The sequence below is a fragment of the Asparagus officinalis genome, chromosome 4 (genome assembly GCF_001876935.1).
Source record: "Asparagus officinalis chromosome 4, Aspof.V1, whole genome shotgun sequence".
NCBI classification, from domain to species: Eukaryota; Viridiplantae; Streptophyta; class Magnoliopsida; order Asparagales; family Asparagaceae; genus Asparagus; species Asparagus officinalis.
In genome coordinates this window covers 2,591,711-2,606,637 of record NC_033797.1, presented here as the reverse complement: position 1 = coordinate 2,606,637, position 14,927 = coordinate 2,591,711, and the positions used below count along the sequence as shown (strand labels likewise).

Sequence of the window (14,927 nt, the reverse complement as noted above, 5' to 3'; positions counted from 1 at the left end):
AAAGCTTTCCAAAGTCAAAATTACCGCTCAACATTTTAAACGTTACATTTTAATTTAATCATAACCTACCCTAACATCACTGTAAAATATTGTTATCCTATCCTAATTAATATTATTCTAAAATCTATCTAAAAGAAATCTAAAAGAATGCATCGGGCTAAGATTCTGAACTACCTAGATCATTATTACTCACATGCATCCATGATATTAATTTCCAACTATAATTTTAGGTTAGGAATCTAATACGAACTAAGATAAAATATTAAAAAACGAATAAAATGTTAGTCACTTTTAACATGATACCAACTAAGATTCTGAACTACCTAGATCATTATGGCACACATGCATCCATGATATTAATTTCCAACTAAAATTTTAGGTTACGCATTAAGAGTTTGCATCTAACAATTTGAAATAAAACTATGTTTACAATTGATATCCTCCTTTTTCATTATCTTACTTCAATACTAATTATTATCCAAGTAGAACTGTATTTATAATTGTTATCCTCTCACATGCAACATCCCATATCTATACATATAAATCAAGAATTACACAATTTTCATAGCACTTACATCTTTTTCAAGAGGTTTGTCTCTTTATTGACTTGCACTATTTTTATTTGTCAATTTTAAATAATAATTTATATTTACCTTTTGCTGTTGTTGTCTTCATTGCCGTTTAAAATTATTCCTGGACTAATTAATTAATTGAAGTAGTAGAAGACGACTACATTGTTCTATTCATTGGTAATCACCAAGTTGGATTAATCGACCTGTATTTCCCTTTGTACTTCATGTATCTCTTTGGACCAGTTTATTTTTCTGAATGAAGACCAATCTAACCACTATTGATTACCATCACTGTGGGTGCAAAGTAGGGGAATCTATCGGGTATTTAGTGCAATTAGGCCATGTATAAATTCTGCACATGTTAATCTATCCTCAAAACATTTGCATATTAAAGAAAATTATGACAAGTAAATTAACACACATATAACTGATGCAAACCTTTTTTTGACAAAAAGCAACGTTATTTGTATCTATAAACTGTCAATAGCCAAATTATAAATTGTCATATTGGTAGCAACCTATCAGAAACATCGATGCCACAAATTTCCAACTCTTTCCATCAACAAACGTACCTGTAATTAACATCGTATACAATTTGAAAAAAACTTTACATGAGCTCAATGCTGGATACTTGAGCAAACTTTCTTATTTAAAAAAAATAAATTTTAATAAAACCGAGAACCAAGTAAGATATAGTCAAACGAATCTCTTGGAATATGGTCATAAGTTTCTGTGTGGATGTAGAATATGGACGACTCAGTTAATTTCCAGCTAAAATTATTGGTTAGGCATTAGGAATTAGCATCTAACAATTTCAAATAAAACTCTGTTTACAATTGTTATCCTACTTTATCCTATCTTACTTCAATACTAATTATTATCCAAGTAGAACTCTATTTACAGTTGTTATCTTCTCACATGTAACATCTCATACTTATATATATACACATACATACACACACACCTATATATATATATATATATATATATTTCAAAAATTACACATTTTTCATAGCACTTTCATCTTCTTCAAGAGGTATGTCTCTTTATTGTCTTACACTATTTTTCTTTGTCAATTTTTTGTAATAAACCAAAAATAAAGAATTTTGATATTTAATCATGTGCATTACATGTGCAATAAAACTAGTATATAAATACTATAGGAATTTTATTTCATAGCACGTGAATGAAAACATAATATTGATCTCATGTAAATTATTATTATGTATACAAGTGTGTGAAGCCGTGTTCCCCAACCCTACCTGCTCCAAATTTTCCATGTCCCGCACCTGTACCCACACCCATATCCATGTAATAGGAAAATTCAAGTAATACAAAAGATTTCTGGATCACAGGATCAGGTTCTTCAAATATTCATCATTTATTTCATTCTTTGGAAGTTGATGAGGTCACTTTTTTGTCTATCTAATAGAGTCAACATGTTTTCGACAAGAAAAGTATCTACCTGAATAAAAATAAAAATTTCATTAGGGATCCGTCCTCTAAATAAGATCAATAACATTAACAGAAAAAATGCAACAGTGACGCATATATAAGATCTTTGTTTGATCCAGCATAAGAGTAATTTTCTATGTTGCACAAGTACGGACACAAACACCACGAGAAAATTGTAAAAGATAGGATATGGGGACAAGTCTATATATATACATATAGAAATTAATAATTTATATGCAATAATTATTGTTTTTTCATTCACATGTTATGAGAACTAAAATTCCGATGGCATTTCTATTTTTCTTTTATTTGCGTAGATTATAAATTGAAAAACCGTTCGTTTTTAATTAGTTACCCAAATGACCCTTTGAAGTCATACTTATGAACTGGGTAATGGTCGGAAATGAACCCAACTTGAGTCCAATGAGTTGCAAAAACTTGAGGTAAATTGTAAAATATACAGCCAAGATGTGTATCACAAATGTTTTAAACTAAAATATGTATTATTATATAATTGAGTACACAATGAATAAATGCATGCATATATTCAAGAAGTGTCCAAGAAGCGCCGGACACAGACAGCGATACGGGAAGTGTCTGCCACGATCCACTGATACGGGAGTTTTGCCACGATCCACTGATACGGGAGCCTAGATGAAGTGTCCGGGTAACCTACTACTTTGCAATATAACCACTATTGAATAAGTTTTAGGTGCTTCACTCATTTCATGAAACTTTGCCAGACCAACAATGGGTACAGCCAACTGTAGTTCAAAAACTTGAGATGTTTTACTGAACAGATAGGGAAAATGCCCTTGGATTTTGACGATTTAGGAATGATGGTAGGAGCATAATGAGATGTCAATCTCTCTCTCAACCCTGTCGATTCCTATTCACTCATCCATGATATAGACATACTATTTTCGTCATGCAATCAATTGCTTGAGCTCAGACGGTGGCTTCAAGACAAAATACTAAATGCAAATAGACTGCTGTGTCATTGGTTTTTCAGTTACAATCAAGTGCTCCAGTCAACATCATTGCAAATGGACTGTCAGCACAGCTAAAAAACAAACTAGTCTGTGATATAACTATATCCTGCCTTTAGGGCGTGTTTGGATTTCAATGGGGTTAAGGGCAGTTAAGGGAAACTAAGTGAGAGAAGAGAATGGAAGGGAAGGGAGTTCTCTTCCCCTTGGTTACACCCCAATTTGAGGGGTAACAAATTTTATACTATTAAGGGGTGAACTAAGGGGAACTAGGGTGAATAACTTCACCTCCTAAATGTTCCCAAACAAGGTGAATGGTTCCCCTAACTTCCCTTCTCCCTTATTCTCCTCAATCCAAACAAGCCATTAGATCAGCAATTTTTTTCAAGGTTTCAACAGAAATTTGAACATTAACTATCATTCCTGAAGTTTAGACAGCACTTGAGCACCTAAACACCTAAATATATGGTTAGCATGACTATTGTAAATAATAGAACATGTTAACTGGCAAACAAATCTGTGAAAGGATAAGGATCCTCCTAACAAAGCAAGTAATGAATTGTCTATTAGCAAGAAGAAATTTAAGCAACTTTTTTAACTCTCTGATTTATAACAATGCGGTGTTCCTTTCTTAAATGTTTAATCCCTTCTAACAAATTCAATTTCAGGCAATCCCCATTTCCAAGAAATCAACTAATACTTAACCCAGTTCATATCATAAACTTACATCAGGAACCACAGTGTCTTATACCAAAGTTGTAACACATTTCCCAAGGTGTCCAGATGGATGCAATGCCCAAGATGTGAATTAAACCAACCTTCATGGTGCTACACATGCAAGGGGTTTACAAACACTTCACTGAAAGACAGCAAACACCTTGTTTCTTTAAGAAATACGAAAATAACAACAGTAACTTGTACATGCATCACAGACCAACTTTTGAATTCTCTAACTACCATATAATAAAGGAATTATGATAAATAGAACAGAACGGAGCAGCAATATATTATTTAAGAAAAAATATATAGTTTCTGGTATCAATGGAGTTGTTCGAACAGTTTTACCAGAAGGGAAAATAGCCCCAGACAAAGAGCAGAACTGTACTATAAGCTGTCTAGCAGATACAGCAAGTGGTGAATCTACCCATATCACATCAGATGAATATTTTTGGCGGAGTGCTGCATACAAATTCAGAAGCCAAACAATGTGTCCACTTGACAACAAAGCATCACGCCATGTGGGTCCTGGCTACAAGCAGATTACAGGGATTATTTAGACAATTAACATGAGCGCAAGATTTAAACAAATTCAGAGAATATGGTTCCTCATAATGGCAATGTGCAAATCCACTTTGATAAGAGCAGGAAAAAAATTTAGCGTCATAGTCGTCTAAGAATGTATGGAACATATTAGAGTCAAATAAGCCACAGAAGCCAACCTGCACCAAGCAACGTTCAAACTTCTTCAGCAAGGAGGCTTCGTAACTAATTCCAGAAGAGCAGGAATATATTTTTCCACCAGAAGGATCATAAGAAGTTTGCTTGAAATTCCAGTTCAAAATCTGAAACATAAGGCGTAACGCTGCAGAACAAACTTTATCTTCTGATACAGTCGGACTATCCCTTAATATTTTATCAGTCACACTCAAGGCAGCATTTTGGGCCCAGCAGTAAAATTCCTACATGAAGAATTGAAGTTGTAACAGAGTAATAAAAGTCATGAGCAAAAGTTTGAGAAAAGAAGTACCAAATTCAAGAGAATAAAGAAGCAGTTAACAATAATTATCGAATGCATTAAACTTCAGGGAAAAGATTCTGAACAATCAAAGCAAACCTTCAAATAATTAGACTCCAGCAGTGATTGACACTGTCCATGGAACTCTTTGGGCAGACCCATAGCAGTTGATGTTGTGGGTGAAAATTCTGAAACCTGAAAGTAAAATTGTGAATCAGGATATAGCATACGCAACATGAGACATAACAGTCAACAGAAAATACCAAGGATTCAAGGAAACTGATTCCTGCAAACTGGGGACCAGTGCCATGAATTCCCAGAACAGCTTGTTTCACCTGCAGATGCAATTGTCAGACATCTTTTAAAACGCTCAAACCTGTTTTTTTAGTGGTCATGAGTAAACTTTAAATATCGGCTAAAAACTTTAAATATTGACCTTCAATGTCTAACCAAATTATGATAAATAATTTCATGTTATAAAAGTAAAGATAGGACGATACTAATTGCTCCCACAAAAAATCAAAATTTGCTTCAGGCCCACATTCTAATAGCCAAACATGTCCTGTTGCCACAAAGTGGATGTCAAATGACTTGTGTGCTAAGATTTCCATAACTAAATGCTTCTTGAACACGTGCTAAGATTTCCATAACCACATATGTCAGAGATACAGCAAAACTGCATGGATGTACTTGTGTGGACCTGTTATTAATCAAGCTAAGTCACGTACATTTTCATGCGATGTTTTTTATCAGCAATCTTGCACCACAATTAAGTGTGTTCCATAGATGACTATCTTCAAAGTATTTCATAAAATAAACGAACATCAGCATGATCACAATTAAGTGTGTTCCATAGATGACTATCTTCAAAGTATTTCATAAAATAAACGAACATCAGCATGATACAAATCTAAATTCACATTTCAATCTCTATCTTCAAAGTATTTCATAAAATAAACGAACATCAGCATGATACAAATCTAAATTCACATTTCAATCTTAAATTCTTAATTATCTAAACCCCATCTAAAAAAACATCCACCTTCATTGCAACCAAATACAGTACATGTTCCGAATTGAATATTCATAAAATGGTTTAAAGTAAGCTTTTTGATCCGTTTGTGCTTCTACGCATTACCTACATATGAATGAAGGCTTAACAGTTAACACGGACACTAGGATGAAAGTTCAGTCCTTTCCAGATCCTTTTAGCAAAAGATGTTTCAAGTAAGGATAAAATTGCAGGTAGAAAACTGTTTTGTTTGGAGCATAAGAGCTGGCACAAAATAAGTACGTAAGTGTCACACTCAAACAGTCAAACATAATGAAAACAAAATGAAAAATAGAATGCGACGCCTGTGCTCCACTGAAAACTTATCTGCAGAAAATTAAAGACTGGAGGAGGGGCATGCTTTGATTACTTACTTGAAATATACGTGATATGAAAAACCAAGAATAACATACATGATATTAGGCATCTTAAGGTAAAGATGCAAATACAAGCAGAAAATAGTGGGAACTGTCTCCAGTAGTTTCTGTATGAGCATCTCACTTAATAGCATGTTTCATAGTTATGTGAAACTATGCACTTCCCCATGTTTCCACGTCTGTCACGCATTTATGAGAAACATATTTGAATATAATTTAAGTATGGTTCATTTAAAACTGAAATGGAAATAATATATTTATCCTAGCAACTATAGGTCGGCACTCGAACTACAACTTATCACATGCACAACATTTTAACTATGTAGCTTTGAATCCTTTGATCAAAAGTCTAAACTAATAAAGTATATTATTCATAAGTATTAGAACTAATGAACTAACACATATGTATTATCAATTCAAGCATAATGCTGCAGAGACGAGATTTACATAGAAAGACTTCTGTAACCTTTAAAGAGTTAGAAATTTGGAGTTGTCTACTATAATACTATTTACTAAAAGGACTTGCGTTATGAGCTAAAAACTAGAAAAGGGCACTGCAATCAACCAACACTACTGATAAAATGAATAGTCTCCTACTGTGTTGCATGGACACTGCTATGAAGCCGTACCCGACACTTCCTGTACCCGTACCTGGCACTCCTTGGAACGCTCCTTGTATGTGTGCATACATTTATTTGAACGTGGACGCAATTATACAAAACATGTTTTAACTTAAAACACTAATTATGTAAATTTTGATTCTCATAACATTTGAATGAGAAAAAAAATTATTGATCTCATGTAAATTTATTAAATTTCATTGTTATATAGTCGAGATCCCATACCCTACTTCTAATAAATTTGTCGTGTCCTTACCCATACTCGCATCTGCACCGCATCCGTAACCGTACTCATGCAACATAGGTCACCTAGTAAATCATGAACAAGTCCTTCACATAACCCCACAAAACACAACCTTTCACAAATAAGCTGCAAACAAGAAGTTATGTATGGTTCGTTCAAACTAAACCATATTAGATGTTATTGCTAAATGTCTAAGGTCAAATGTTTAGTTCTTCTCATAGACCAGACTTAGAATTTTATGCAAGTTAATAATAATGGTACTAGCAAAGCAAAGAACGGGAGAGGCAAACAGCCTCAACGGCCGATGAATGGCGACTCCTCCAAGCCGCCAACGAACGAATGGGTCCGTGTCAAACGGAACCGTTCGACACTGGAGGAGCGCATTCGCAAACGCCGTGCACTATCAGCGCAGGCACGAGCTCAAGTCGAAGAAGCCCGTAGAAAGCTGCAGAAAGAGGTAATCAAGAAGCCGCCATCAACCCGCCAAGTATGGAGGCCGAAACAGCTGCCAACAAAAGTTCAACCACCGGCGAATCAACCCAAGTCGCCGGTAATTCCAATAGCTTTTTCGGGAGATACATTTGAATGAGAAATAAAAGTGTTATACAAATTTTGATTCTCATAACATTTGAATGAGAAAAAAAATTATTGATCTCATGTAAATTTATTAAATTTCATTGTTATATAGTCGAGATCCCATACCCTACTTCTAATAAATTTGTCGTGTCCTTACCCATACTCGCATCTGCACCGCATCCGTAACCGTACTCATGCAACATAGGTCACCTAGTAAATCATGAACAAGTCCTTCACATAACCCCACAAAACACAACCTTTCACAAATAAGCTGCAAACAAGAAGTTATGTATGGTTCGTTCAAACTAAACCATATTAGATGTTATTGCTAAATGTCTAAGGTCAAATGTTTAGTTCTTCTCATAGACCAGACTTAGAATTTTATGCAAGTTAATAATAATGGTACTAGCAAAGCAACGTGATTAGTTTTTCTAGTGAAAAGCAATATAAGAAATGTCACTATCCAAAATTCTGGTAATTGGCTTTAGAGGCTAATTCAAATGACAAGACTTTTGTATGCAATCAATAAAATTCAGCTGTTGCAAACATATATTGTTTTCATGTAAGATAGAACAAGTCCATGTAACACAATGAGCAAGTATAACGGTGGTACGTAAACATATCATAATTATAACATAATAGCATATTCCATGTGCATTAAAAGCATATCGTCTCAACTTAATTTAGTACAAGAAGGTCATTAGCCTGACAAGCCAAACACCAAAATTAAACAGTGCCACTGCAATTTGATTGAGTCATATACGTAAGCCTGTACCTCAGAAAAAATAGCAGCCTTCTTAGCATCATCAAAATCTAACCTACACACAGGCATCAGAATATGAGATGAAAAATTTCAATTTGAACTGATAACATAGGATTCATCAAGTTAAGCTGAAACTCAGAAGTTTATGCCTCTACCTCTGGACTGAGGATATAATTTCTGATTTAGTTAGAAATTACACTGATAATCATTATTAGCTATGTCAAAAAGCACTAAATAAACTTTGAGCAGAGCTCAATATAAAAGGATAAAATGTATGCTTTCCCTGCAACAAATAACAGACAAAGACAAATATTCAAAAAAAAATTCAAATTTACGTCATTGATTTCAGAGTTTGGCCAGTAAGACAACTTAATTGATGCCACCCTTTTTCCCTCTATCGGTATCCCTTTTAACCCTTAACTGGTTATGTTTTGCATATCCCAAATCTTATGAGTAATAACATGCATAGCATTTTTAAGACCATGTCCCAGCTATGGTGTTCTCTGTAGGAGATTTAAAAGATAGAACAGGAAACGAATGCATTGATAAGAGCTTAGATGCCGCTCTCATTGAAAATAAAATGAAAAGAAATACAATTGACATAGTTTACGATGTGCAGCAGATACAAACTAAAGTGCACAAAATATAGACTTTGTTTCTTCTTGTTGTTGCTGTTGAGACAACGGTGTTCTTCGGTCAAGAGAGCTTTACCAGGAGTGTACTAAAGGAAAATTTGTCAAATTTGAAGATTTAGATGAATTCAAATATGAATATATCAAATTTAGAAAACCTTATTCATTGGAAAGGAACTTCCTTTAACAACAAAATTGGTAAAAAAACAAAATTCAGTGGACTTTAATGCAGTCTGTCACGAAACTTTTTATCGCTGCTACAGGACTAAGGTGGAGGTCCAAGCTACATATAAGGGCAAACAAGATAAAAATGCCCCAAATAGACATGTTGTAACAACTTCGTTTGAGTTAATTACATAGAAACAAGTGAAACAGTGTTGGTTTGTTGGCACACATCTTACCAGCCTCTTTTTAGTAACTGAGCTGCAACAGCAGAGACCTTTGACTGCACATATGCATCAGTAGTGTTCGCACGTTCCATAACATAGCACAAGCAAAATCTGCAACAAAGAAAAAGAAATAAAACATGTACCTCAGATAATGTTTACAAGTTCACCAACAGCTCTAGAAATCAGTAGCCATACAATATCAAGCTTCTCCTGTTCTCTTCAGTAAGAACACCCCACTCCCTTATTGCAGCATCTCTAATAGCTGACGCAGCCTGGAATCTTGCAGTAGGAACTTGAGAATTTTCTGGAATTAGTAGCAGTGTCAGTATTGTATACAATATCATAGACCAAAATATATAGATACATCCGAATCTAACAAATTTTAATGTACATCCAGTGTTCAGATTTTCTTTGCAAAACCAAAGTGCTCAAGTGGTATCTTTTACCAGAAAACACTCTAAAAGCTTACAGTAGGAACGTCACATTTTAGTAGATATTATAGACTTTCTTAAATCAGTTTGCATTTTCTTTTTCTATATACCAAGGAACGTGACAACACCGTATTAGAATTAAAGCTTTACATATGTGCTTCAACTACAAGCTGGTTAACACTGGTTAACACAGGAGGTTGGAAGACACCAGGAACAATTCATTACAATCGACAAAGAAGAAAAAAAGACGAATCTCCTCTCTTCATATTGAGGAAAATAAGCTACCAGAAAATTCTGATTGGAAGTGTACACAAGCTCAACCCTCTTTGATCTTCTTTGTTGAATTCATAATTAACAATTAGTTCCAAACTATGTAATCAATTAAGATAGTCACTCTTAATCAATTTTACCTGAACTCTCCATTCTACATTCCGTATCCAATGAGAGAAATGTCCACAATGAGCTACCTCAAAAAGCTGACGAGATTACATTCAGCTATTAAGGATGTGGATCTAGACCTATCTTGCATGACGAGTATCTCAACATGATAAAGACATGCATTCTTTGTTACTTCTTAGTATTGAAAATCAACAGTTTGGCTTCCATCAAGTTCTGAGCTTAAACCTAAAGTTGCCAAATTTTAAAAAAACAAAGAAACCATTGATTCAAGAAAGATCATCTGAAATAGATAAATATTCATTCAATGTGAAAGGGTTGGCAACCCATAAAAAGAATGTCATTACAACAGTCCTATGTTACCGCGATACTTCTATTTGGAAGCTGTACCCTACCAGACATGTACCCATACCCGTACCCAAACTTCTTTGGCAGCTCTTGAATATATGCACACATTTGTTCAAGCTTATACTCAATTATATACCACATGTTTTAATTTAAAACACTCCTAATACATTTCTTGGATGTATATTCTACACTTCACATCTACTTCTAATATATTGATCTCATTTAAATGAAAAAATAATATTGTTCTTATATAAATTATTAATTTTATTACATATAATTGTACACAATGTACATATATATAGTTGTGTCCTAGTACCCTATTTTTTACAAATTTGTCGTGTCCCATACCTGTACCCATACCATTACCCACACCCGTGCAACTAAGCAACAGTCATAGAGAAATGTGAATTTAATTGCATAAGTTACTACACAATTTTCTAATAACCCAAAAGTATAAACCAAAGGGTTGACGTACCAAGAATAAATCGGCATGACTTGTATGGCATAGGAGATTGGCGAAGTAAGATAAGAAGTTTTTCTGATTCGGCTGGATTCATGTGCATCTGCGCCAATCAAAAAATGTACAGATAAGTGATTATTCATTAACAAAACTTGTAATATTCATTAACAAAACTAAGAGGAAAAAAAAGGGAAGTTGATGATTGGCAGTCGAAACTGTTGTTGACAATTGGTGAGTATTCACCATGGTTTTACATAAACTTAAAACTTCAACACTTTACTTCAGCTGAAATTATCATTTTACATGAAGCTTGGATGGTTATAGTTTTCTAGATAAAACTACTTACTATTTTCTCATTTTTTCAGGTGTATCAGGAAATTCAGTTATACATCTAGATAATTCCAATAAATTATCAGAGCAAAAGTAAAGTGTGAAAATTTAGCACTAAGAAAATGACAAGAGATTAGTTTTGTAGATGACAAAGAACAAGGAAAACAGTTACAGTAAAATACAGTTATTACATACAAGCATGTTGCCAATAAAATTGGCCAAAAAATCGACAGGATGATTTTTATGTATTCAATTGTGTGCATAAAAACACTTTTTAAACTATTGTCAAACCTCATTCAATTAGCAACAAAGTTAAAACTTCCCTTTTTTGCTAACTTTTAAGTATAAAAAAAATCGCTTATTGAGTTTCAAAAACATACAAACAGGCTGCCAATCACGATTGATATCAATGCGCCAAAAATTCTAATCATGCACTTTCAGCATGTGGAAGAAAGCACATTGGTCGTCAAATTAATAGCCAAAATAAGATATCAAACGACAAAAAAAAAACTAACATGCACATAATACACCAAAATCCGAGTAAGGGTCCTATCAGAACCCCGCACCATGCGGGGTTCTGATAGCCACACAAGGGGGCAGTAAATGGCGGAACTGCCCCCCTAGTTGCCACAAGATGTGGCTCAGAACCTCATAGAACCCTCACTCCCAAAATCCTACCAATATAAATAATCAAACTGTCCATAATACGAATCTCAACAAACACTACATCAATGGATCGAGTAAATTAGTTTATAAGCAACCCAATGAATTATATCTCCCAACTATGATTAGCATCTCAAGCTTCGCGAAACTATGAAATCAACAAATTGGTGAAAATTTCGGAAACTGAAGGTATCAAACTAAGGATCAAGGACACAAGAAATCATCTAATGAATACATCATCCGAAAATAAAAAAAGAACAAGTAATGCAAATATAATAGGAAATGGAAACCGGTGATCAGATTTAAATGACGATTATCCGAGGATCAAGAAATACAAAACCCTAAATGTAACAGATTTAAGAACAAATCGACAATCGGGACCTGGATCGAAGAGCAGGCATGCTCGATCGTGATCATGGTGGACTGTAGCTGAGCCGAATCGACCGGTCCGCCTGGAAACGCATCCATCGGGCTAAAAGCCTAGAAAACCCCTAGGATTTAGGGATTTTCGAGAAATAGGGTTTCGTCGAGGAGAATGATTTCGAGAGGACCGAGGAGCGAGTGAAAGGGAGCAAAGAGGGGGGCAGAAACGTCTCGATGCGATTATTTTGGGTTATTATGGGCTCGCTTCAGAGCGCCGCGCCTGAGGGCCAGGGGTGCTAATCCGTATCCGTATCTGAGGAAATATCCGTAACCGTATTCGTTAGGATACGGATATGGTTACTCAAATCTATAACCAATAGGATATGATTACGGATATGGTTTTGTAGTGAAATATCTGTATCTGTATCCGAAAATATCCGAATACATATTAGTCATACTCTTACGGTAGTTTCGATTCTTAGATTATGGGTTTGTGGTTAATTTGGATGATCAAGATGTCTAATCTTAGCTTTTCAATCATAATGAACATATTAATGAAATCTTTTTGTATCATATGACTATATTTTTCTGAATACTATCTAGTTTTCTCATATCATTTTTGTATCCGCATGCATATTCGTTTATATATCCACATCTATATCCGTAACCGTATCTGATTTTGGCGGATATGGATATGAATTTTTCTTACCGACGTATATCTGTATCCGTATCCGTATTCGAGATGGGTAAGCGGATATGGATATGGTAAGTGTCATATCCGAGCCGTATCCGCTCCGTTAACACCCCAACTGAGGGCCCGTTTGTTTGCACGGAAGTAATCGTGAAGTAGCTGAAATAGAGGTTACTTCTGTTATTTTCAAGCAAAAAAATATGTTTGATTTTCTAAAAAACTTACTTTTAATACTTCTCTAAATGCTGATGTGGTGCCTACGTGTCATCCTTACTTTTAAAATATTTTTCCAATCCTCAATACTCAAAAGTAGCTCGAAATTAGTTGAAATGCATATTAATTATGACATAACTAATTTTTTATTAATATTTCCTTTATTAGTTACTTCTAACAACTTTTTATTGATAAAATTACTTCGTAATAATATTTCCAAATGTTATCCAAACAAAAAAAGTAAATGAAGAGGAAGAAATTCTACTTCCATTACTTCTAAAAAAAGTAAATGAAGAGGAAGAAATTCTACTTCCATTACTTCTAAAAATATATGAAACAAACAAAAAAAATGCTATTTCCACTACTTCCTACTTCATAGCTTTGAAAATTACTTCTATAACCTACTTCTTACTTCTAATACTTCTATTATCCAAACGGGCCCTGAGACAAAGATCTGTTCACGGTGAAAATCGTTGTTTTCTTCATCATTGATTCCATTGCAAATTCTTGTAATAGTTTATCGATTACAAAGATCCGGTCTTTTTTTAGATCCGGTTACAACGAAAATCAAATAACACAAGAAATAAAGAAAATTACAACTTTCTCCTTTTGTGTCGAACAAATCGCAAGATCCTGTTTTGCAGGTCAGCTCGCATTGTGTGGGTTGCTTTGCCTGCGGCCGGGGTTGTTTTCCGTGGACCACCGCGAGATCTAGATCCGATCAGATCTAAGCAGTACGACGGTATTATTCCACAAGGAAATAATAGCCGGGGAGGGATTGATTCAGCCCAAGGAAACAATCGTCCAAGTCCTCGGGATCTAAGACCAAGCTTAGATCCGGAGTACGTCTGCGTAGATCTGAGATCCGGTCCTCTCGAACACCCTTGCCTTTTTTGGCGTTGACGATCGCTGAGCACCAGATCTGGAAGAGTGAGTCCCCGAAGTCCCAAAGCTCCAATCTTTTCTAAGTTTCGAGTCTTGAATCCGACAGAGCTTCGCGACTCCAAAATTTCCAACCCCTTGAACAAAATGAACCAAGTGGCCTATTTATAGGCACTCTTTACTGTGCCCGCGCACGGAACAGTGTCGGCCACCTCTGGTGGCCGGCACTGGGCCGAGCCACCCAAAAGGTGGCTCGGCCGGCCACCTAGGTAGCTCGGCCACCGAGCCACCTTGGTGGCTCGGTGAGCCGCCTCGGTGACTTGGTTTCCGAGCCTCTTTTCGGGTGTGTTGTTCCGTCGTTTTCCGCTCTTGGTTCTATCTGTGATTCAGTTCTGCGGTTGATTTATCCAGACTTGATTCGTTGATCTGATTTGGCAGTAAATCCGGATCCCGATTAGGCAGTAAGTCCACTTCTGAGTTCGAGTCCGAAACCGATCTTGATTCGATCGTGATTCGTCCGAGTATGCCCTTGGTTGGATGACTCGTTGACTCTTCGAACACTTGGCTTGATCCCGCACGCGAATGGACGTATTCCGTTGCTTGCGTGCGATTAGTCAATCTCGTTGCCTCGTTGGTTTGTCGGTTTGTGCCGAGCTGAGCTAAGGGACCTATAAACAATTTTATATGCCTACAAGATCGTGTTGGGAGTTCGGACGAAATTACTTTAATGCCCTTGCGTTTTCTCGA

The 14,927-nt window shown here is 35.5% G+C and overlaps 1 protein-coding gene across 3 annotated transcripts in view; it reads right to left on the bottom strand.

Moving 5' to 3' along the window:
• Positions 1-12,633, bottom strand: part of LOC109836350 (exportin-4) — a 31,524-nt gene extending 18,891 nt beyond the window's left edge. Inside the window, exons 1-9 of one of the 3 annotated variants that reach the window (XM_020404225.1) lie at positions 12,413-12,632; positions 11,054-11,141; positions 9,599-9,707; positions 9,416-9,514; positions 8,395-8,437; positions 5,015-5,086; positions 4,851-4,946; positions 4,456-4,695; positions 4,082-4,265 (exon numbers count right to left, since the gene is read on the bottom strand). In XM_020404225.1, coding sequence (XP_020259814.1) covers positions 4,082-4,265; positions 4,456-4,695; positions 4,851-4,946; positions 5,015-5,086; positions 8,395-8,437; positions 9,416-9,514; positions 9,599-9,707; positions 11,054-11,141; positions 12,413-12,499 — 1,018 coding nt within the window. In that variant the 5' untranslated portion in view covers positions 12,500-12,632. Of the gene's footprint in view, positions 1-4,081; positions 4,266-4,455; positions 4,696-4,850; positions 4,947-5,014; positions 5,087-8,394; positions 8,438-9,415; positions 9,515-9,598; positions 9,708-11,053; positions 11,142-12,412 lie in introns of those variants that run through there. The other 2 variants (XM_020404224.1, XM_020404227.1) reach the window with 2 other exon arrangements.